Source organism: Eretmochelys imbricata, chromosome 7 (assembly GCF_965152235.1).
Source record: "Eretmochelys imbricata isolate rEreImb1 chromosome 7, rEreImb1.hap1, whole genome shotgun sequence".
Classification (NCBI taxonomy): domain Eukaryota; kingdom Metazoa; phylum Chordata; order Testudines; family Cheloniidae; genus Eretmochelys; species Eretmochelys imbricata.
Window position 1 is genome coordinate 31,897,790 of NC_135578.1, and position 22,834 is coordinate 31,920,623.

General features: G+C 45.9%; 1 protein-coding gene across 3 annotated transcripts in view; it reads right to left on the minus strand.

Annotated features, from left to right (window-relative positions):
* The window catches only part of POLA2 (DNA polymerase alpha 2, accessory subunit), a 46,615-nt gene extending 24,756 nt beyond the window's left edge, over positions 1–21,859 (minus strand). For all 3 annotated transcript variants that reach the window (XM_077822567.1, XM_077822569.1, XM_077822566.1), the window contains exons 1-11: positions 21,729–21,859; positions 20,923–21,050; positions 18,274–18,359; positions 17,053–17,110; positions 16,289–16,395; positions 14,050–14,243; positions 12,072–12,160; positions 10,631–10,786; positions 9,928–9,990; positions 8,143–8,185; positions 6,457–6,581 (exon numbers count right to left, since the gene is read on the minus strand). In XM_077822567.1, coding sequence (XP_077678693.1) covers positions 6,457–6,581; positions 8,143–8,185; positions 9,928–9,990; positions 10,631–10,786; positions 12,072–12,160; positions 14,050–14,243; positions 16,289–16,395; positions 17,053–17,110; positions 18,274–18,359; positions 20,923–21,050; positions 21,729–21,813 — 1,134 coding nt within the window. In that variant the 5' untranslated portion in view covers positions 21,814–21,859. The remainder of the gene's footprint in view (positions 1–6,456; positions 6,582–8,142; positions 8,186–9,927; positions 9,991–10,630; positions 10,787–12,071; positions 12,161–14,049; positions 14,244–16,288; positions 16,396–17,052; positions 17,111–18,273; positions 18,360–20,922; positions 21,051–21,728) is intronic.
* Between the last annotated feature and the right edge of the window lie 975 nt (positions 21,860–22,834).

Below are 22,834 nucleotides of genomic sequence, written 5' to 3' on the forward strand. Positions count from 1 at the left end.
CTCAGGGCCACATCAGGGAACAAAAATTGTATGGCGGGCCATGAATACTCACAAAATTGGGGGTGGGGGGTGAGGGCTCTGGTTGGGAGTGTGGGGTCCAGGGTGGGGCTGGGAATGAGGTGTTTGGGCTGTAGGAGGGTGCTCTGGGCTGGGATCGAGGGGTTTGGAGAGCAGGAGGGGGATCAGGGCTGGCGCATGCGGTTGGGGCATGGGGAGAGGCTCAGGGGTGCAGGCTCCAAGTGGTGCTTACCTCAAGCATCTCGTGGAAACAGTGGCATGTCCCTTCTCTGGTTCCTACATGGAGGCATGGCCAGGCGGCTCTGCACGCTGCCCCATCTGCAGGCACCGTCCCTGCAGCTCCCATTGGACGGGGGCTATTGGAGGATGGAGGAGCTGGAGCAGGGCCGTGGTGTGGCCCCCAACCCTTCGCCCCAGCAAGAGCACCAGAGCGGGGCCATACTGTGTGGTGCGGCCCCCGACCCAGCGCCCTGACTAGAGCCTTAAAGATTCTAGAGCCACCTTCAGGTCCCTGGGCCTCTAAACTCCTTCAACGCAGCAGAGACACTTCTGTCTGCAGCCCCAGCAGCGGTTCAGTCAGCAGAACCCACAAAGATGGATCCAGAAGGAGGAATCAGAATGGCAGGAGAAGACCATGCCAACCCTCTGGCTAGGGCTCAGGACAACCCAACCCATCTTCAGGCACCAAGCCGGCCCATTGAAGGCACGGTCGAGGACGGTGTACCACACCTGACAATGGATCCACCCTGCCTTACCTTCTCGTCCCGACTATCCCCTTTCTACCGTGCATGGTTCTGTGTCACCTCAGACTGGTGGGTGCTCTGCATGGTAGAGAGGGGATACTCCATCCAATTCTGTGCCCTCCCACCCTTCCAACTCTCTTCAGGGACCCTTCTCATGAGCAGCTCCTTATCCAGGAGATGCAGTCACTCCTGTCTTTAGGGACAGTGGAGGAGGTTCCTCAGGAGCACAGGGGCGAAGGCTTTTATTCCCGGTATTTCCTATACCAAAAGCCAAAAGGTGGCCTCAGGCCCATCCTGGACCTACGAGAACTCAACAAGTTTGTGAAGAAACTCAAGTTCCGCATGGTCTCTCTGGCCTCCATCATTCCCTCATTGGATCCAGAAGATTGGTATGTTGCCCTCGACCTGAAGGATGCATACTTTCATATCGATCATCCAGCTCCACAGGAAGTACCCCAGGTTTGTGGTGAACAACACCCACTACCAATTTACAGTCCTCCCGTTTGGCTCATCAGCAGCACCTCATGTTTTCATCAAGTGCATGGCAGTCGCTGCATTTCGGTACAGGTGTTTCCTTAACTCGACAACTGGCTGATCAAGAGCTGCTCCAAGACCCAAGTAGAAGCTCAGGTCAGATTCATCAGAGCCACCTTTGACAACCTGGGTCTCCTTCTAAAGGAAGCGAAATTGACTCTGTCCTCCATCCAGAGAATAGAATTTATAGGGGCAACATTGGACTCGACCCAGGCCAGGACATGCCTGCTGCAAGCGAGGTTTCAGGCCCTGACCGATATGATTCGAGGCTCAGTTTCCCACCACCACAGCAAGGAACTGCCTGAAGCTTCTCGGACACATGGCTGCCTGTACCTACGTGGTGCAGCATGCCAGACTCAGGCTTCAACCTCTTCATGGCTTGCGATAGTGTACCGCCTGGCCAGGGACAGCTTGGACAGGATCATGACCCTGCCTCGCCTGGTCCTTGACTCCCTCCTATAGTGGCTCAACCCTCAGGAAGTATGCTCAGGGATCCCCTTCGCCAGTCTGCAGCTGTCTCTGTCGCTAGTGATGGACGCATCAGACTTAGGCTGGGGAGCACATCTGGGAGACCGCAGGACTCAGGGTCTCTGATATCAGGCAGATCTGGCTCTTCACATCAACGCCAGAGAACGGAGAGCAGTGCGCCTGGTGTTCCAGACCTTCCGGGCATACACATTGTCCCGTTAAGTATTAGTCACGAGAGGCAACACCACGGCAATGTTTTATATCAACAAACAGGGGGGTGAATGCTCCTCTCCCCTGTGCCAGAAAGCCCTCATGCTGTGGGACTTCTGTGTAGAACATTCAATACACCTGCAAGCGTTGTACCTCCCTGGGGTACAGAATAAGCTGGCGGACCACCTCAGCAGGTCGTTTCACGGCCACAAGTGGCCCCTTCATCCGGACGTCATGATTTCAATCTTCCAGAGGTGGGGCTTTCCCAGATAGACCTATTCGCCACGCGATACATCGGGAAGTGCCAGCAATTCTACTCCTTCCAAAAAAATCACAGCTAGGGCTCCAGCGTGGACACATTTCTCCTCCATTGGGGAGGTTATCTCCTATATGCCTTTCCACCCATACCATTAGTTCACAAGGGACTCCTCAAGATCCGGAGAGAACAAGCTCAGGTCATATTAATAGCACCAGCCTGGCCCCGTCAGCACTGGTACATATCTCTCCTACCCTGCCGCTCTTCCTGGACCTTCTGAAACAAGATCATGGTTGTCTTCAACATCTGAACCTCGAGTTGCTTCACCTCACGGCATAGAAGCTCCATGGTTGAACCCGATTACGCTTTCCTGTTCAGGCCAGGTTAGACAGGTCTTTCTTGGCAGCAGAAAACCCTCTACGAGAGCCACATACCTTGCCAAGTGGAAGAGATTTTTAACCTGGTCGGTGCAGCGCTATTCGTCCCCAACACTAGCATCAGTGCTGCTTATTCTGGACTACCTCCTCCACCTGAAGCAGCAGGGGCTTTCGTTACTGCCAATAAGAGTGCACTTGGTTGCCATCTAGGCCTTTCACACAGGTGAGGAGGGCCGCTCTGTGTTTGCTAACCCGATAGTCAGCCAGTTCTTAAAAGGGCTTGACTGGCTATACCCTAACGTCCGTCAGCCTGTCCTGATCTGGGACCTCAACCTGGTCCTTTCTAGACTCATGGGACCACCTTTTGAGCCCTTGGTGATGTGCTCCCTGCTCTACCTCTCTTACAAGGTGGCGTTCCTGGTGGCAATAACTTCGGCTAGGAGGGTGTCTGAACTCAAGGCCCTAGCCTCAAAGTCCCCTTATACCGTGTTCTATAAGGACAAGGTGCAGCTCAGGCCTCACCCTGCTTTCCTCCTGAAAGTTGTGTCGCAGTTTCACATTAACCAGGACATCTTTGTCCCGGTGTTCTACCCTAAGCCACATTCCAGCGGCAGGGAGCAGACTCCGCTCACTAGATGTCTGCAGAGCACTAGCCTTTTACATCGAGAGAACAAAGTCGTTCAGAAAAATCGGTCCAGTTATTCATGGCGGTGGCAGACAGAATGGAAGGCCTACCCATGCCATCACAATGCATTTAGTTTTGGATCACTTCCTGTATCTGTGAGTGCTACAATCTGGCGGGAGTTCCTGCACCCCCGATCGCTGCGCACTCCACCAGGGCGCAGGCTTCATCAACAATGTTCCTGGCACAGTTCCCTACTCAGGAAATCTGCAGAGCAGCAACATGGTCCTCCATCCACCCTTTCACCAACTGTTATGTGATTACGCAGCAGGCCTGAGATGACACCGTCTTTGGTAGAGCGGTGCTCCAATCAGTGGATGACTCTGCCCCCACCTCCTGAACTCGGGCTTGGGAGTCACCTGATTGGAATTGACATGAACAAGCACTCGAAGAAGAAAAAATGGTTCCTCACCTTCTCCTAACTGTTGTTTGTCGAGATGTGTTGTTCATGTCCATTCCAATACCCACCCTCCTACCTCTCTGTTGGAGTAGCTGGCAAGAAGGAACTGGGGGGGGGGGTAGGGTCGGCGCAGCTCTATATTGGGTGCCATGAAGACGCGACTCCAGGGGGCACCCAGGCTGACCCTACAGTTGCTGCTAGGGGAAAAATCTGCCGGCCACCGTGCACGTGTGTGCACACACAAACTGATTGGAATGGACATGAACAACACATCTTGAAGAACAGTTACAAGAAGATGAGTAACTTTTTTTCAAGGTGCCTTTCACCTTTTCTGAATAGAAGGGTAAATCACTGACTCCCAAGGGAATTTAATAACTGCCTGTATTTGCTGTACACTCTCACAGAGATTGTGAGGCTATGGGTAACTTTACGTAGTTACATACAGAAACTGGGCTTCATTTTTGGTTTAAATTCATTATGCATTTTTTAAAAAAATATATATAAAATGAGATTACCTAACATAAAAATGTTACTGCAACCAGCCTCTTCTGGGCAAACACAGGTTGGTTTTGAAGTCACACTAGGACCTCTAGTGGGCTATCCGATAAACCCTATCCCTTGTGTGGTACATAATCTAAAAGCTCTTCGGTTCACAGCTAGTCTTGTTTAGAATTCAATTTAAAGAAAATCAAAGAAGAGGCAACATGGGCTAATGGATAGAGCACTGGCCTAGCAGTCAGGAGACCCAAGTTCTATTCCCAGCTCTGCTACTGTGTGAACATGGGCAAGTCACTTCCCCTCTCTCTGCCTGTTTCACCTCCCTTTATTTGTCTTGCCTATTCGGAGCAGGGACTGTCTCACTGTATCTGTGCAACACCTTGGACAAGAAGGCCCCGAACTCAGTTGGGGCTCTAGGATATACTATAATACAAAAGCTTCCTCTTAATACTACTGTGCACTTAACTCAGTAACTTACAGGAGTGAGTGTATTTCTCTCTCAGATGGAGAAGCCTGAGACACTCAGACTTTCCCAAGGCTACAGAACAAGACAGTGGCAGAAACAGAGTCTCTGGACAGATCAGCTTGAGAGGTCCTAGAATCTGAACTGTTATAGACCTCACACACTTTGGAATGAGCTTCCTCTGCCTCAAGGAAGTATGTAAATCATTAATCAGTGTCTCTGCCTCCATGCCCAATCCAGAGAGGATGCCAACATATTACAGCTCAGTTAGAGACAGATTCACATCCTTTATGGATTGGGCACAGAGAAAGGCATGTACTAACTCTAGGTGGCACTCACTCTAGGGCTATTCCTGTCAACCAAGAAGATGTGCACATTACAGCAAGGTAGGCATTTGCATCAGGGAATTCAAAACTTCACATGGAGATAAAAAAGCATTCATATATTATGGACCTTGTAAGAGGACTTGCAGCAATAAGCTTTGACCAAGAATGGTCATCTTGCTTTTGGATTGTAGCCTAATTGATCACAGCTGAATTTTCACATCATTTTTTAAGCCTAGTATTTTTGAATGGAAACAGTTTTCAGCTACATGTTATAGCATTTAGTTACAAAGCAACGGCATAAAAAAGGGAAATAAAACCAAGGTCCTGAAAGCCCATGTTCATTAAATATCCCATGGCACTTTTCATAAGAGCATTAACCCCAGTGTCCTGGCCAAACTCCAGCTTTGAGTAATTCCATTCTGCCTCCTTCAATTCCCCACCTGCAATTTTAATTAAATATGGGAATCTTCCTCTTTTCTAGTCCTTAACAGTTATGTTGTGTTGCTATGCAGTCAAACAGCTGCAATGATTCTCAGAGGATTTGTGCTTTAGAATCCTATTATTATGGACCAAGGCCACAACTGGAATCAGGACCTCATTGTGCTAAGAACTGTACAAACATACAGGAAGACACAGACACTGCTCTGCAATGCTTACATTCTAAAGCCCCAATCCTGCAAAAAAAGTTATGTACACGCTTAACTTAAAGCATATGAACAATTCCCTTGATTTCACTGGCACTACTCACATGCCTAGAGCTAAGCACCTTCGTGCTTTATCTCATCCTGCCCCTCACACTGAGAGGAACTCCCACAAAACATCTACAAAACTACCTCATTATCCTCCTTCAAAACCCTCCTCAAGATCTCTGTTCTGTGATGCCTATAAAAAAAAAGTGACAATAGTTAGGCTGCTGGCGTGCTGAGATCACAGCCTAGTATGCTGGCCAATATTGTCTCATTGTTTCCTTGTACTCCCCCGTCTGTCTGTATCCATCTGTTGCGTGTGGTCTTATACTTGCAGTTTAAGCTCCTTAGTGCAGGGACCATCTTTTTGTTCTGTTTGTACAGCACCTAGTGCAGTTGGGGGCCTTGGTCCATGACTAGAGCGCCTAGGTGCTATAGTAATACAAATAATAATAAAATATGCTTAAGTTTTTGAGAGATCAGAATGTAATTGACGACCAGATGTAGTAAGTGTAACGGTTGGAGGTAGAGGAGAACAGGCCCTACATAAACATAAGAAATATTTCAGAATAATTACTAGAGCAAAAGCCATTTCTCAGGAGACCCCTAGTTGGGACCGCAGCCCTTGTTCTGCCAGGAACTCCATGTGGGAAGGCCCCTGCATGGAACCCCATTGAAGTCAATGGGCTCCATGCTGGGCAGGTGTCCATCTGCATAGAACTCATTGCAGGATCCGAATCCAAACATGCAACTCTTCTCCTGAATAACCCAAAAGGAATAAATCTTCTCTCTTACCAGGATGCAGACATCTGGCTTGTCTTTGTTGATAATATCAATCAGATCCAACATAGGGTCATAGGTGATGCTGTCGGAAGTTGTGTAGGGCCCACAAGCAAACAAGACCATTTGCAGCTCCAAATCTAAAATGTATTGCAACAGTTTTAGCACAAGTTTCTAAGCTCCCCCTTTGCCCATAGGGCATCCTCTATCCTGCCATCATACACGTGGGGGATTTCCATTTACCTTTGCTTGGCGCTGTTTGCTCTCTCTAAGATCTTGCTCTCAGATGTTGCACACAGAAGCATCCATCAAATGGAAAGAGAGGCACTGTGATGTGATGTTTAAGATCTGATACACACACACAAGCCCAGTGCTATTTCTTAGCTGTTCAATTTTTCTGGCTGGGGTGTGCAATATAAAAGAGCATCTCCCCACCCTGCCACTTAAAATATTTCTGTTTAGGGTTCTATCCACAGTGATTCTGGATGATTTTAGACCAAAACACAAACACGAAAAAAAACACTTCTCTTCTTATGCGTCAGATGGTCTTACAAGGGATGCTATCCAGGCAATCATGTTGTGCCACATCACTGATTGAGGGAAGGAGGATAAAATCCAAGACATTGCTTGTGTTAAGTATTTGCATGGGGAGGATGAGAAGTAGAAGGAAGAGAGACAATTCAGCATCATGAGTGATTCATACTGCCCTGTTTAACTCACCCCCAAGTTTAGCCAGATGATTTATTGTGCAATAAAGATATCAGTACAAGCCAGAGGTTCTCAATGAAGGGGGCACATCAGACTTTGAGGGGGCCCAATGAGCCTTCTTATGGTTCAGTGGTTATGGTAGAAGTGAGGGGCTGGCAAGTTCCAGGTCACAGCACCACTTGGGTGTGGCCTGTCCACCCCTCTGTCATGACCAGGGGGTGGGGGAATGGGCCAAATTTAAGTGGGTGGTGTTGCCTTCTGGTGCGCAGGAGGGGAGATGTGGCATCACCTCTCAGGTTTGGCTCGGCCGCCCCTCCGTCTGAGAGAGGAGAGACTGGGCCAAATTTGAGTGGGTGCTGTTGTGACTTAGTGTGCTTAAGGGTGGGGGGTATTTTTGTAGTTGGGGGGAGCCTCCAAGTGCTAAACTGGGCAGTGCTAAAGTGGGGCGTGGTTCAAGGCAGGTTGAGACTCTCTGATACAGAAATACTGGAGAGGTCAAGAGTGACTCCTTAGCATGTTATGATCTGATCATTTTTCCTCTGATTCCCTCCCCAATTGCCCTTCCAACAGATGGAAAGCTGCTGAAATATCTATATCTATATATATATCTGGGCGCGTCTTAAAAATTTCTAACTAAAGGCCTTTGGTTGGGTTTAAGCCAGCCCCTGAAATTAATTCAATTTTTCATGACATTCTCAGTGCTAAGTCAGAACACAGGAGATTATTTTAACAGATCACTGGGATTGGATCCAAGAACAATCCCACAATGGACCTATTAAAAAAATAGGAAGCTATGCCCAGTAAAGAGTACGTAATGATGCTTTTAAAGTTTAACGTGTACCAGATCTGAGAAACTGCACTAGCTGCAGTTTGTGCTGTTGAGTGTGTCTCTGTCTAATTCTCTAAAGAACCAGTATGCAAAGCTAACCTTGATTTTCTAAGCTGGGGGGGATGGTGGGGGAGGGATAAATCTTTAAAAATAATTGAACTCACCTTCAACTTGCTCTGTAGATTGGTAGAAAGGAAGAGGCACCCCCTGAAGAGAAAGGATACTTGAAAATCATTGCAAGCAAAGGGAATAATTGCACATGGCCAAATTCTATTCTCACCAACACCAATATAAACCCACAGCAGGATTTGGTCCATAGGCTCTACATGAAAGACATTTATTCCATCCTTGCAGGAGTGAGGAGAAAGTTTGATTTGATTAACTAATAGGGACAAATACATTCTTGGGTGATTATCACATGCCTCTGTGGTACCGTGAAACACAAGACCATAGGGCAAGTCACCTCAACCACCTGTGATGTGCATTAAGCTCTATAAATCTACTACCCACAGGGGCTTAGTGAGATTAAAAAATGGGGGGGGGAGGGGGGGTGGTCAGCCTCATGCATTACTGATAGATATCACATTGCTGCAGCAGCCATCCAAAAACTATACATCCCCAAAGGAGCACTTAGATAGCCTCAGACAAACCCTGTGATACTTAGTGAGATGCATTTACTTAAGAGGTCTTTGCAAGATGTCTAAGTCATGGAATAAAGTCTAACCACCCCTGCTGCATGTGCACAAACAGGTGGATGGATGCTTGCTAAGGAAGTAAAGTTAGATTGCTGTTTTTTGGTATGTAGATTTCAAGGAACATCAGCACTACAGGAGGTGTTTGGGAATCAGAATGTGGAGCTTGGGGAATATCATTGGCCTATTAGAATCAGCATTGAAACTGAACAGAAAGTATTCCCTTCTACGCTCTTTAGTTTAAAAGAGCCCTGTTTTATTGACTTTGCAAGACCTATTTACTCAAGCACTATCAAAGGTGATGGGACTCCTAGTGAGTTGTGGATAGTCTTTCTAGCAGTTTGATTTCTGGATGCCACATTAGTAAGTGTTGTATTTTCTGATATTCTAGGGTGTCACCATATCTAACACCTAGTGATACACAGATGCAACAAACCTGACACAAAAGATGTACACTGAAAAACAAATCTTGGCCTAAATTTTTCAAAAGTCCCTCACAATGTGGGGGGATCCAACCTAAGGCACAATAAAGGGCCCCAGTTTTCAGGAAGTGGGTGCTAAGCACCTTTTGAAAGCCAGGCTTCTTTAAACGTATCATGTTGGGGACTCAAAAATAGAGGCACCCCAAAGTCAATACCTACTTTTGACAGTTTAGACCCATGTTTTAACAGATGTGCCTCACAAATGGTAAGATTAACTTGCACGCAGTACAAGTTACTTAGATAGACAAGACTAACTCCTTTTCCAGAAGAGTTAATTATTTAATCATTCAGAATTATTTCACAATTAAATTGTTTGATCATCCAACTATAAAAATCGCTTGTAAGCATATGCACCAAATTTCTAATCTGCCCGGGGGTGCTCCCCCTGGCTCTGTCCCAGGCCCCACCCCCACTTCACCCCTTCCCCTGAGCACATCCAGCTCTATGATTCATCTATGATTCATCTCGTTCCTCCCCTCTCCCCCCATAGCACCTCCTGCACATTGCGGAACAGCTGATCGTGGTAGGTGGGAGGCGCTGGGGGGGAGCAGGAGGCGTTGATAGGGGGACTGCCGGTGGGTGCTAAGAACCTACCTTTTTTTTTTTTTCCGTGGTGCTCTAGCCTTGGAGCATCCATGGAGTCGGCGCCTATGTTTGTAAGAACAGAGAAGCCAGTTTCTGGGAAAAAGTTCTAGACCTGCTCCTGATGTTTCATTGACAGCACAAAGACATGGGAAGAGTAGAAAAGGATTTGTGCTTAGTTGGATTTACTCACCTCGTACAGCTTAGATGCAACCAGTTTTCCACCCGTACTGTTAATACTCTCCATCACCACAACCTGGAAAACAGTTAAATAGAAGAAATCCATGACACCAGGGTGACTGCTTGTTCAGACTCAGGAAAGGGCTAGGCTATCAGTAATACCTAGCTTTTATTTAGTATTTTCTTCAGTAGATTGCAAAGCATTTTACAAAAGAGATCAATATCATTAGCCCCATTTTACAGAGGGAAAACTGAGGCACTGAGAGGGGTCATGACTTGCCCAAGGTCACCTGATAGGCCAGTGGCAGAGCCAGGCATAGTATCCAAGTCCCCAATCCAGTGTTGTATCTATTATGCCAAAATGGTTTTATTAGAAGGTAATATATTTCTGCCTATCCCCCAAGTAGTAATAATAATACCTTGGCTATTATTTTTTCATATTCAGATCTCAAAGTGCTTTACAAAACAAAGTAAGCATCATCCCCATTTTAAAGATGGATAAACTGAGTCACAGAGACTAAATAATTTTCAAAGTTATCCAGATTCCACTGACACTCATTAGGCTCCTTTGACAATTCTAACCATCCGCACCCAGCATTCTAGAAATCAAGACTCAAACCTTGAAAACTCTCTTATATAATTCCTGCATCTCAAAGTAATGGACAGATTTGCTAGCCCCTTCTGCCCCCAGCAATATGCCCTGTCCAACACCTCACCTGTCCTGGAAAGAGGGAGTATTCTTTCAGTTCTGATAAATCCACAGGAACTTGCCCTCCTGAAGAGTGTTCTCGATCCCCTTCTAGAATGACTGACTTGGCATTCAGTTTTCCATTGCTGTCACAGGCAATCTGTCCCAGCACAGTGACCGGTTCCTACAGAACAAAAAGCATAGAATGATCTTAGCCAAAGGGATCTTACTGCACAAATTCATCTTCCATGCAAGACAGCAGTCTCAGAAGCTCCACAAATTTCCAGTGCCTTAAAAACTAAGCTGAATCCCAGGACAAGGAAGAGACCCCTCAGCCCTAATTTTCAGGCCCAATTTTTGACCTGCAATAAACTATCCTAACAATGGACTTCTGGGGAAGAGAAATAAAGTTCTCTCTCAATGAATCAGTTGTGGATGCAACTCATTGCAGACACAAATTTTTACCGTAGTTTGCAAATCAGGCCCGTTTTTGCTGGGCCAATTTGGCTTAAGGAGGCGGCAGTGCAAACCAAGCAAATTGATGCATGGTCACAGTTGTATCTAAAGTACTTACATGTATCTCAATACTGTAGTATCTGAGAAGCTCACAATATTTAAGGCATTTATCCTCATTACACCCCGGTATGGTATCCAAATCACTATTATTCCACTGTACAGATGGGGAACTAAGGCATGCAAAGATTAAGTGACTTTGCTTCCCAAGGTCATACAGGGAGTCTGTTGGGCAAGCAGGGAATTGAACCCAGGTCTCCAAGTCTCAGGCCAGTGCCCTAAACACTAGACCATCTGTCCTCTCAGCTGGAACTCTTTTGGACTGTTCAGGTTGTGCAAGTCTGCTGTGCTGCTCTCCACATCCTACAGACATCCTCACATGCTCCAGCTGGTCTTCTGGCTCTGTCCCCTCAGACAGTTCCAACATACTGCTGACTTTCTGGCTATTGGTTCTCCTTGTATGTAAAAGATGGAGTCTACTTAAGCCTAATTTATATGGATAACATTAACATCCATTGTTACATAAGACAGGAAGTTTAGAAGGAATTTAAGCCCTCCTGCCTAAAGGCATATGCCAGTGCATAAATAACAGGCATGTGGAAGATCCCCGATAGGAGTAATTCCATTGTTGTCTTCTTTGATGTTTCTTATACCTTCCTCTAAAGCATCTGGTATTGGCCACTGTCAGAGACAGGATATCGGGCTACGCAGACCCCGATCTGATCCAGTCTGGCAAGACTTCTATTCTTATAAGTTTCCTTGAGAATAAGGAAGGAGAGAGTAACTACACAACATGCTATTGACCAACAGTCTCAAAGGTGCAACTTCTATATATCCTGCAATATTTAATGGAAAAATCACTGCCAATGCAATGTAGTGACAGACAAAGAAATAACAACAGAAGAGACTTGCAAACACACCCACTTATGAAAAAGCTTCTGAGATGCAGTGCTTACCTGTGCAGGGACTAACACAGAAGTGAACTCCTCGATCTTGTAATGTTTCTTCAGTGCATCCCCGAGTTCTTCTATCTTCCAGGACAGTACTAAAATCATAAAACAGTGTAAGAACATTTAAGATTTCTGCAGAAACAAGCAGACAGAACATGAAGTCAGGAGCCAATTTAAAATAGAGTTTCTCTTTCAGGATCCAAGGTACTTATCTGCCCCCCACCACCACGAGGGAACCGAAGTGTCTCACAAATTTTTAACATATTCATACTCACATTACCCCATGTAAGGTAAGGAAGTGCTGTTATCCCCATTTTATAGATGGGGAACCGAGGCACAGAGAGACTAAATGATTTACCTAAGATCACACAGGAAGTCCATGGTGGAGCAGGGAATTGCACCCAGGTCTCCAAAGTCCGAGGATCGCACCTTATCCTACTGCCTTAACAAAATTCCATAACTCCCCTATCTCCATATACCCCAGTAGTCACCAATGTCTGGTGCTACTCTAAAGCAGAAGAAAGTACTCTGCCTAACCAGCAAGGGAACAGCTGGACTCATGGATAGTGATTTCTTGAGATCAGGAAAGGCAAACTTAATTGCCTACTTTAACTGGAGGTCAAATGCCATCTTTGAATAGTATGAAGTACCTGGATCATTCCATATGAACATGTTGAACAGTACAGAAAATGTTGATCGGGGGGCTCCTAATTACCCTCTCTCATAACAAAAGCAAAGAGGCAGTCAATGAAATTGGAAGGCAGCAAATTTAAAACACACATAAAATAAATAGGTTTCAGAGTAGCAGCCATGTTAGTCTGTATCCGCAAAAAGAAAAAGGAGTACTTGTGGCACCTTAGAGACAAACAAATTTATTTGAGCATAAGCTTTCGTGAGCTACAGTTAGTCAGTCTGTGGAAATACAGCTACAAGAATTTAGTAGGATTCAGCATTTATATGGACAAGACTATCCACAGTTCCATTAAAGAGGGTTGGGGCAGAGTGGGGGCGGGGGAGAGAAGGAAAATAAACCCACTTGCTTCAAAGCTTGAGCCAACTTCCAACCTGCCCTATGGGCGGGTTATTCCACAACTGACCACCTCAAGGTTTCTTGCAGCTTCCACAGAAGCACCTAGCACTGTTCAATATCTTGTGTCCTAAACAAAATGCTGCCCTGAACCAGTTTTGGAATTCCTATTTATAGGGGCAAACCAAATCTCGTGTCTCACTAAATTATTGGCTTGATTTTCAGTGATGCTGAGTTCCCACATCCTGAATTCAGTGGAAGCTGTAGATGGCCAGCACCTCCAAATACAAGACCTGATTTTTAGTCAGTCAATCACGGTAGTATCAGAGCTCCTTCCACACAAAAATTAAATGCAAAAGTGAAGTTTATAGCAGACTTCATGGCACTGCTCCCTTTTCAAGGTCTCATTTGTGTGTGCAGGGGGGGGGGGGGGGTGTTTTTTTTGTGGTCTGTTGGTTGGGGTTTGGGTACAAAGGGGTGTCAGTTTTTTGCATGATATTCTTATGGCGGAAAGGGTTTTGCAGCATTTTCTAAATGTAGTCAGGGCCCAGACTCGCCTGATCCCCTCGAGAAGTTTGCTCCATAGCTGGATCTCCTTATCCAAAAATGCACTGCCCCAGTTCTCACATTCTTCATCTTGTGCTTTGTAGTCTGTATTGTCCCAGAGGAGGGCAGCTGTCATGGCGGATCATAGAGCAAAATTTGCTATTTGATCTCACTGGGGGTTGACCCATTAATTGCTTTGCTTAGACTGGCATCGGAAGCTAACTGGGAGCCAGTGGAGGGACTAGGACACAGGCCTGATGTGCTCACAGCAGCCTTCACAATGTTCACCAGAACAGAGTTTTCATTGGGAAGAAGCTTCTGGCTTCTCTAGTTAGTAAAGATGTTAAGAGCCGAAGCGTAAGGTACCATAAGTCTTTAGGGGTTCTTACATACAAAAAATCTTTAAGGTACCTTCCCGGATGTCATGAAACTTTTGGAACATGAATTTGTAACTCTTGGTTAGCGACTGTTCTGGTGGACCAAAGAGCTTCACACTTGATCCGTGGCCTCCTTTTCCACTCCAGGATGTGCCCTGCACAGAGCCAAATGAGGTTACCACCTCACCTCGGTTGCTCCGGGAGCCATACTTCTGAGAGGGAGTAGCACTGCATGGAGGGAAGAAAAGGAATTGTGAAAAGTGACTTGATCTCATTTGACTTTAAAAGGAAAAAAATCTAGTACAAGTTAGACCAAGCCTTCTGTAACATGGGTTTATTCAGATATCTAATGGCTTAGATATAGAGACGACTTTTTCTGCCACAGAAATTTAGCCACCTTTTGGGTGGGATGTGGCAGCTGTTTAACACAGCATAACAATACAATACAATGGTTTAGAACAAGAATAATCTTGTATCCACATGAAACTGCAGGGGGAGTTTTAAGCAGGCAAGAATATAGGTACCCAAATTGGAATTTAACCAGATGATGGGATTATTGTCACTAACACTTACAAAGAAAAAAGCTTCAACACAAACAAACCATAACTCAGCGGGCTCTTCAATTGCTAAGTGGTTGAGGCACTGGTAGCAAGTTTCTCTTTTCACCTGTGCCTTTCCTACTATCCATAGGCATGTGCAAGTATCAGGATTCCCAGAAACTGTCCTGGGCCAGCAGCTTGTTGAAGTCTTTCCTGCTATACTCTGGGTCTCTCTTAGATAGCAGTAGTCTAACCTGTCAGTAGTTTCTGCCCACCCAAACCCAGTAGTGGTAGATCTTTGTCTCTACTCTGTTGGCTGTCTTTGGGAGGGGAAAGCAGAGACATCTCTGATCAGATAGCGTCCCACAGTGGTCAGTCATTTCAGAAGAAGGATTGTCCAGTGGGTAGGGCACCAGTTTAGGACTTGGGAAGACATGGATTTAATTCCTGCCCCACCACAGAGTCCCTGTGTGACCTTGAGAGAGAGAGAGAGAAAAAAAAAAGTCACTTAGCCTAAGCTCCCCATCATTAAATAGGGGATAATAGCACTGCCTCACCTCACAGGGGAGTTGTGAGGTGATTTCATATTGTGATAGGGACCATATACGTGGTTAAAACAGACAGACAGATCTGCTCCCTGACTTACTCTAGCTTTGCCCCCATGTCATCAGATTAGCATACACCGTGAGACTGGGAAGGCAGTGTGGATTAGGGCACCAAACCAGGACTCAGGAGACCTGGGTTTTACCCCCCAATTCTGCCACTGACCGCCTTTGTGAGCTTGGGCAAGTCACTTTGCCCGTTTCTCTCTCTCTCACCCTTCATCTGTCATGTCTAAGTAGCTCTCTGGGGCAGGGATTCTCTCACTATGTTTGTAGAGTGCCTATCACAATAGGGTCCCCAACCTTAGGTGCAGCCTCTAAGTACTACCGCATAGTTATTAATAATCTGTGTCCATCACCAATGGGGTTGTGAAGACAGGAAAGATTCATAGATTTTAAGGCCTGAAGGGACCATTATGATCATCTAGTCTGACCTCCTGTGTAGTACAAGCCAGAGAACCTCATCCAATAATTTTTGCATCAAACCCATAAATTCTGCTTGAGCTACAGCATATTTGTTAGAAAAAATATCTAGTTTTGATTTAAGGATTTCAAGGGATGGAGAATCCACCACATCCATAGCTAAATTGTTGCAACAATGAATTACTCTCATTGTTGCAAATTTGCACCTGTTTCTAGCCTGAATTTGTCTAGCTTCAGTTTTCAGTAAGTGGATCTCATTCTGCTAAATTAAAGAGCTGCCTACTATCCAAAAATCTCTTCCCCATGTACATACTTGAGGACTGTGACCAAGAGTTTTGGGTAAAATAAAAAGATTGAACTTAAGTTTCTCACTTTAAGGTATGTTTTCTAGACAGCAAATAATTATTGTGGCTCTTTTTTTTAACTCTTCCCAATTTTTCAAAATCTTTTTTGAATGTGAACACCAGAACTGGATGTTATGATCCAATAATGGTCTCACTAATGCCACACACAGAGGTAATACCACTTCCCTACTCCTGCTTGGTATTCCCCTGCTTATACAAGAGGAAATTCAGTTTCTAGTTTCAAATGTCTTGAGGCTTTAGCTTCAAAATTCAGCCACAATTTAAACCACATTCAAAGATAGTGTGAGGAGGAGTCAGGGAGCTGCTAAAAGAGCGTTGGCTCTGGGAGACCAATAATACCATACCTTGGTGAGAAGCTGTTTGGAGAGAAAAGCAGGTGGGGGCTACGGGTAGATAAAGTCCTTTTAGACCGTGGATTTTCTGGTGTCGTTATGTTCCGTTTCTGAGAGCCCTACAATACAGGAAGAACAGATGTGTCAGTCTTTCCCAGTCTATTTTGAAATTCAATTGAGGGTTTTACACATATGCCATTTTCTCTCAGCTACTACTCCTCAGGAGACGCATGAGAGGGCCTTATTCTCCACTGCAATGCACCTTGTGTAGTCATTTAGATCAATACCATGTAAAATGGGTGTAAAATGCTGCCAAAACAGATTAGTAGGGCAACAAAGAATTAGGCCTATGACTTTTAAAGTGACACAGGCCCCGATCCTGCAATAACATTTGCACAGATGGACCCCTGCACCCATACCAAATTCAAAGCAGTACGCAGAAGTCATTGCTGGACTGGGGCTTTATTCCTTAAAAATAACCCTGCAATAATCATGAAAACTGTCCAGCCCAGCCACAAGATCTATCTTCCCTCCCTTACCCTGATGAAAGGGAAACAATATTTAAATCACACATCCAAAGAAAGAAAATTGTGCTCACCCCAGATAAGAAAGTAAATCTTTGCTTGCATTAAGACAGATGAAATAGCAAACAAACAGTAACACTTTCACATATGCCCCAAAGCCTTAAAATTCCACCCAGCTTCCAACATCTCAGAGGAGAATGGAGCTGGGTAGCTCTTTTTGGAACAGAAACATACAGAACACTATATACTTACCTTTGACGGTGTTGTGTAGGCATCTAAGAGGTTCTCCTCTTCCTCCTCTACGTCAATGCTAACAAATATTAGTCACGGAAGAGAACAGAGTAGCATCTACTGAAATATAGGGTTTGACCATTTGTTGCCCTGCATCTTTACTCAGTCGTTTGCAAAATCCTATGGTTCTGTCTTGGAAGCATGTTGCCCTACACACGTGCATCCATTTACACTAGTGCAATGGAGAATCTGGTCCATAATTTTCAATTAAAGTGCTTAAAAACAAACAAAGACATTATAGAGGTAAAACTATCTTTAGAGGGCTATTGCCCTTCTTGTAAAACAGAGATCACAAGATTTTTGCCAAGCACTAAAAAATCATTCTTGATGGATTCCATTCCATTGATGGATAGGAAGTATCCTAGGATGCCTAAGGTATCTGAAAAGTTTGCAGTTCTGGGAGCAATTTAAGATATTGACAAGAAACATTACACTAAAGGAATGCATTTTCCAACCCTAAAGTTAACAGCTTTCTCCCATCCTGCTCTTTTATGCATGGAGAAGCCTCTTCAAAATCCAATTCTGCCATAACCACAGGAGACTGCCAGCTGATGTTGTCTACATAGCTTTTGTCCCAGCAGAACTATATCAGTTATCTTAAATTACACTGTAGGCTCTTTGGGGTATCTTCCTAAATTTTGTACAGCGTCAAGCACAGAGGAGCCCAGTACAAGCACTGACTCTTTAGCAGTTTCTTCTGGTGTTGCAGAGTAAGTTGTTACTTATCTTTCACCTAATGCTAGGAGAACATTAATATTAAAAATCTTTACTAGAGAAAGTTGACTATCTTAGGTATTTATACGATTCCTATCATCATAGCATCGGAGACTCTCACAATCTTTAATGCAACATACACCTGCAAGGTAGGGCAGTGCTATTGTCCTCAATTTCCAGATAGGGAAATGAGGCTCACAGAAACTAAGTGACTTGCCTATGGTCACAAAGAAAGTCTGCAGCATAGCAGGTAATTGAACCGGTCTCCAGAGTTCCAGGCTAGCACCCTAACCACTGAATGAACCACCCTTCCTCTCTTGAGTAACAGATTACATGTAATTAATTCCTTGTAAGCTATGCTATATAACAATACCAAAGTACAGGCTGAATCAAGAAAGTCAGCTAAAAAAGGACTTATTTTGCCTTTTTATTTAAAAGTCCTGATATTAAACAAATAGAGAAGGATACAGTCCCTGAATGGTGTTGATATCCTTGATTCCGGAGTATCTGTTGTCCTTTTTCTGATGAGCTTTAGTAACTCTTTTGTTGAGTACCTGAGGAACAATGAAAGTCCAAGACTACTTCAAGCTGTACACATAACTTGATTATATAGCACTTCGCATCTCTAAAGATCTTTAGAGATGTTAACCAATTAATCCAACCCGGGGTATTAATCTTCACCACCATTTCACAGATGGAGAAACTGAGGCACAGAGAGATGAAATATCAACCTAGGCCACAGAGAGAAACAGTATCAGAGTTGGATTAGAATTTGGGAGTTCTCAGCCATGAGCTTAAGCCCTCAGACTTCTATTGAAAAATAAGTTGTTTTTTTTTCCCAAAAGCAATTTGTGATTTTAGAATGTGCTAAAGTGTCTACTGTCTGCTAAAAATATTGCATAGATAGGGACCTGTATATTGGATCCCCCAATCTTATCAACCTAGAAAGCAGTTTCTTTTCCTGCTTTAAAAGTGATGGAGTGTCTCAAAATATTAAGCTTTCCTTTCTCCCACTCTCTGAATATTTTTGTCTGTTTAGATTGTTTGCTTTTCAGAGCGGGAACTTGCTAACTGTGCATATATAGGCCACATCATCATAGGACTGTGGTTCTCAGTTGGGACCTCCAGGTGTTCCAGGGACTATTTAGAAAAGCTGGACGTGCACAAGTCCATGGGGCCGGACGAGTTGCATCCGAGAGTGCTGAAGGAATTGGCGGCTGTGATTGCAGAGCCATTGGCCATTATCTTTGAAAACTCGTGGCGAACCGGGGAAGTCCCGGATGACTGGAAAAAGGCTAATGTAGTGCCAATCTTTAAAAAAGGGAAGAAGGAGGATCCTGGGAACTACAGGCCAGTCAGCCTCACCTCAGTCCCTGGAAAAATCATGGAGCAGGTCCTCAAAGAATCAATCTTGAAGTACTTGCATGAGAGGAAAGTGATCAGGAACAGTCAGCATGGATTCACCAAGGGAAGGTCATGCCTGACTAATCTAATCGCCTTTTATCATGAGATTACTGGTTCTGTGGATGAAGGGAAAGCAGTGGATGTATTGTTTCTTGACTTTAGCAAAGCTTTTGACACGGTCTCCCACAGTATTCTTGTCAGCAAGTTAAGGAAGTATGGGCTGGATGAATGCACTATAGGGTGGGTAGAAAGCTGGCTAGATTGTCGGGCTCAACGGGTAGTGATCAATGGCTCCATGTCTAGTTGGCAGCCGGTGTCAAGTGGAGTGCCCCAGGGGTCGGTCCTGGGGCCGGTTTTGTTCAATATCTTCATAAATGATCTGGAGGATGGTGTGGATTGCACTCTCAGCAAATTTGCGGACGATACTAAACTGGGAGGAGTGGTAGATACGCTGGAGGGGAGGGATAGGATACAGAAGGACCTAGACAAATTGGAGGATTGGGCCAAAAGAAATCTGATGAGGTTCAATAAGGATAAGTGCAGGGTCCTGCACTTAGGACGGAAGAATCCAATGCACCGCTACAGACTAGGGACCGAATGGCTAGGCAGCAGTTCTGCGGAAAAGGACCTAGGGGTGACAGTGGACGAGAAGCTGGATATGAGTCAGCAGTGTGCCCTTGTTGCCAAGAAGGCCAATGGCATTTTGGGATGTATAAGTAGGGGCATAGCGAGCAGATCGAGGGACGTGATCGTCCCCCTCTATTCGACATTGGTGAGGCCTCATCTGGAGTACTGTGTCCAGTTTTGGGCCCCACACTACAAGAAGGATGTGGATAAATTGGAGAGAGTCCAGCGAAGGGCAACAAAAATGATTAGGGGTCTAGAACACATGACTTATGAGGAGAGGCTGAGGGAGCTGGGATTGTTTAGCCTGCAGAAGAGAAGAATGAGGGGGGATTTGATAGCTGCTTTCAACTACCTGAAAGGGGGTTCCAAAGAGGATGGCTCTAGACTGTTCTCAATGGTAGCAGATGACAGAACGAGGAGTAATGGCCTCAAGTTGCAGTGGGGGAGGTTTAGATTGGATATTAGGAAAAACTTTTTCACTAAGAGGGTGGTGAAACACTGGAATGCGTTGCCTAGGGAGGTGGTGGAATCTCCTTCCTTGGAAGTTTTTAAGGTCAGGCTTGACAAAGCCCTGGCTGGGATGATTTAACTGGGAATTGGTCCTGCTTCGAGCAGGGGGTTGGACTAGATGACCTTCAGGGGTCCCTTCCAACCCTGATATTCTATGATTCTATGATTCCTATAATACAGAAAATAACCTTCAGAGCAGCAAGAAGCCAAATCACCATTCTCTAGTATACCTATATTTAGGGCAAGGGCTGGTTTGAATTTGTTTCACTCTTGGTAGATTTGTTTTAATTATGATAAAATTATATTAAAGAAAGTGTTTCTAGACAACACGTTCTAAAACTGCACCATGTACAAGGCAAGTTGTACGTTAGCTGTGCCTGCAGGCCCAGGTCCCATAATGCCCAGCTACATTTCAAGTTGATCTGCTGGTATATACATGCCTCATCTACACCAGAGTGTAGGAATTTAGTGCTAGCTATACGTTCTTCAAAACATGACCTTTCCCCCCAGTCTTCACAAAGCAAACTATGCCTCCTCCCAACCCTCTATTAGCTGTTTACTAAACATCATTCTTACTTCATGTTCAAAGACATTCAGAATCTCTACAGTGAGACGAGACGCATCATCTTTAGTTGTAGTGAAGGCAACTAATTCATTAGCCAAGTCACTCTGTGCCAGTCTGTGCGTCATGCATAGTTCAACCACTGTAAGAAGACAGATATTTTATACAGAGTTGAATCACTGATGAATTTACAGATGTCATCTCTCTTACTTTAATAGGCAGACACCACAACTACAGTTGTTTAGCACTGCAGAGGATAGATTACAGTCAAATCACAGTTGTTTCTCGCCATTTTCAGACCAAACAAAAGGGGCACTTCGTCCCACCTCACAGCCTCTGGGGCAGAGCACTTTATCAGCTGGCATCCTTGATACAAACAGCAGCTAGTCCCAAACACTAGTTTCCCCAACGTTAAACACAGGAAGTGGAGCAAAAAGGGACATAAGCGCAGAAGGAAGCAGCGTCCAAAGAGCAAATTATGCCGCTCATCGCTTTTCTGCCTCATACCCCCAAAACCCCTCCTCCAGACCGCCCGCAAGCCCCCTCCCCGCCAGAATTTCAATTTACCCCATCACCTGACTCCCACCACCCCACAGCCCTGTTACCCACCCCCTCCTCACAACCCGCAGGACACAGCCCCACTGGTCCGCTCCCTGAGCCCCCACAACCCCCCTGCACCTGCCCCAGAAGCCCCTCCGCCCTAATTCCTCCCTCAAGCCCCATTCCGGCTCCCGCTACCTCCCCGCACACCCCCACCCCCAGTGCCCTCCTCCTCCTCCTCCTCCTCCTCCTCCCCGGCGGCACGTGCCGCCAGCCTCACGTTTGTCGGGCACCGCCTCTTCTTCGTAGCCCACCCCGAAGACCCTGAGATCCTCCAGCAGCTCCTCGACACAGACCGACCCCATTGCCCACCCCCGCCGGCCGGCTGCTGGGACAGAAAGCAAGCGAAAAACCCGCCACCCTCACGACACTTCAGTACTTTACGGCCGCCGTCACCTTGCCGGCTCCAGCCTCCGGCAGCCAAGGGGGCGGGGTCTATTCCGACTGGGCGTGGCTATCTACCCCTGAGCAGCTCATCGGGAGAAGGCGGGGTAGCTGCCTCGGAGATGCCGCGTCGGTTGCGGCGGTCCATGGCTGAGGGGCGTGGCTGCACACCCGAGCAGCCTATGCGAAGCCCTAGGCGTGGCTGGAGCCCAGTAGGGGCGGGGCTGTTTTCCCATTTTCGGCTCGCGGGGGAAGGTGGGAGCGGCGAGTGCCAGGGGGAGGCTGGCTCGCGGAGCTCCCCAGAGGGAGGGGCTGGCCTCGCGCTGCCGTTGGTGCTCAGGGAGCGGGCGGGGACCCGGGACAGTTAGGGTCGAGGATGAGGAGCCTGAGTGAGGGGAGAGTGAGCGAGCTGGGCAGGAGCCTCCTGAGCGGGATGAGATATATTGAGCCTTCCCCATTTCTCCCCCAAAGCTGGAGTTTATATAACCTCTCCCTGAGGGAGAGCGGTCACGAGGCCCCAAGGGGAGCGCTGAAGGGGAAATATATTAAGGGGGGGAAGGGTCCTTTGATTAGCAGAGAAGAGAGTAGGGAGAAACAACCCCCTTAAAGGCCTAGTGTACCCTCAGTGTTGTGTTGCATGGTGTTAAGCCCAACAATACACATTAAATGATGGGGTCTAAATTAGTTGTTACAACTCAAGAAAGAGATCTTGGAGTCCTTGTGGAGAGTTCTCTGAAAATATCCGCTCAGTGTGTAGGGGCCGTCAAAAAAGCAAACAGAATGCTGGGAATCATTAAGAAAGGGAGAGATAACAGGAAAAAAAGATCATGTTGCCTCTATATAAATCCATGGTATGCCCACTTTTTGAATACTGTGTTCAGATGTGGTTGCCCCATCACAAAAAAGATATATTGGAAAAAGTTCAGAAAAGGGCAACAAAAA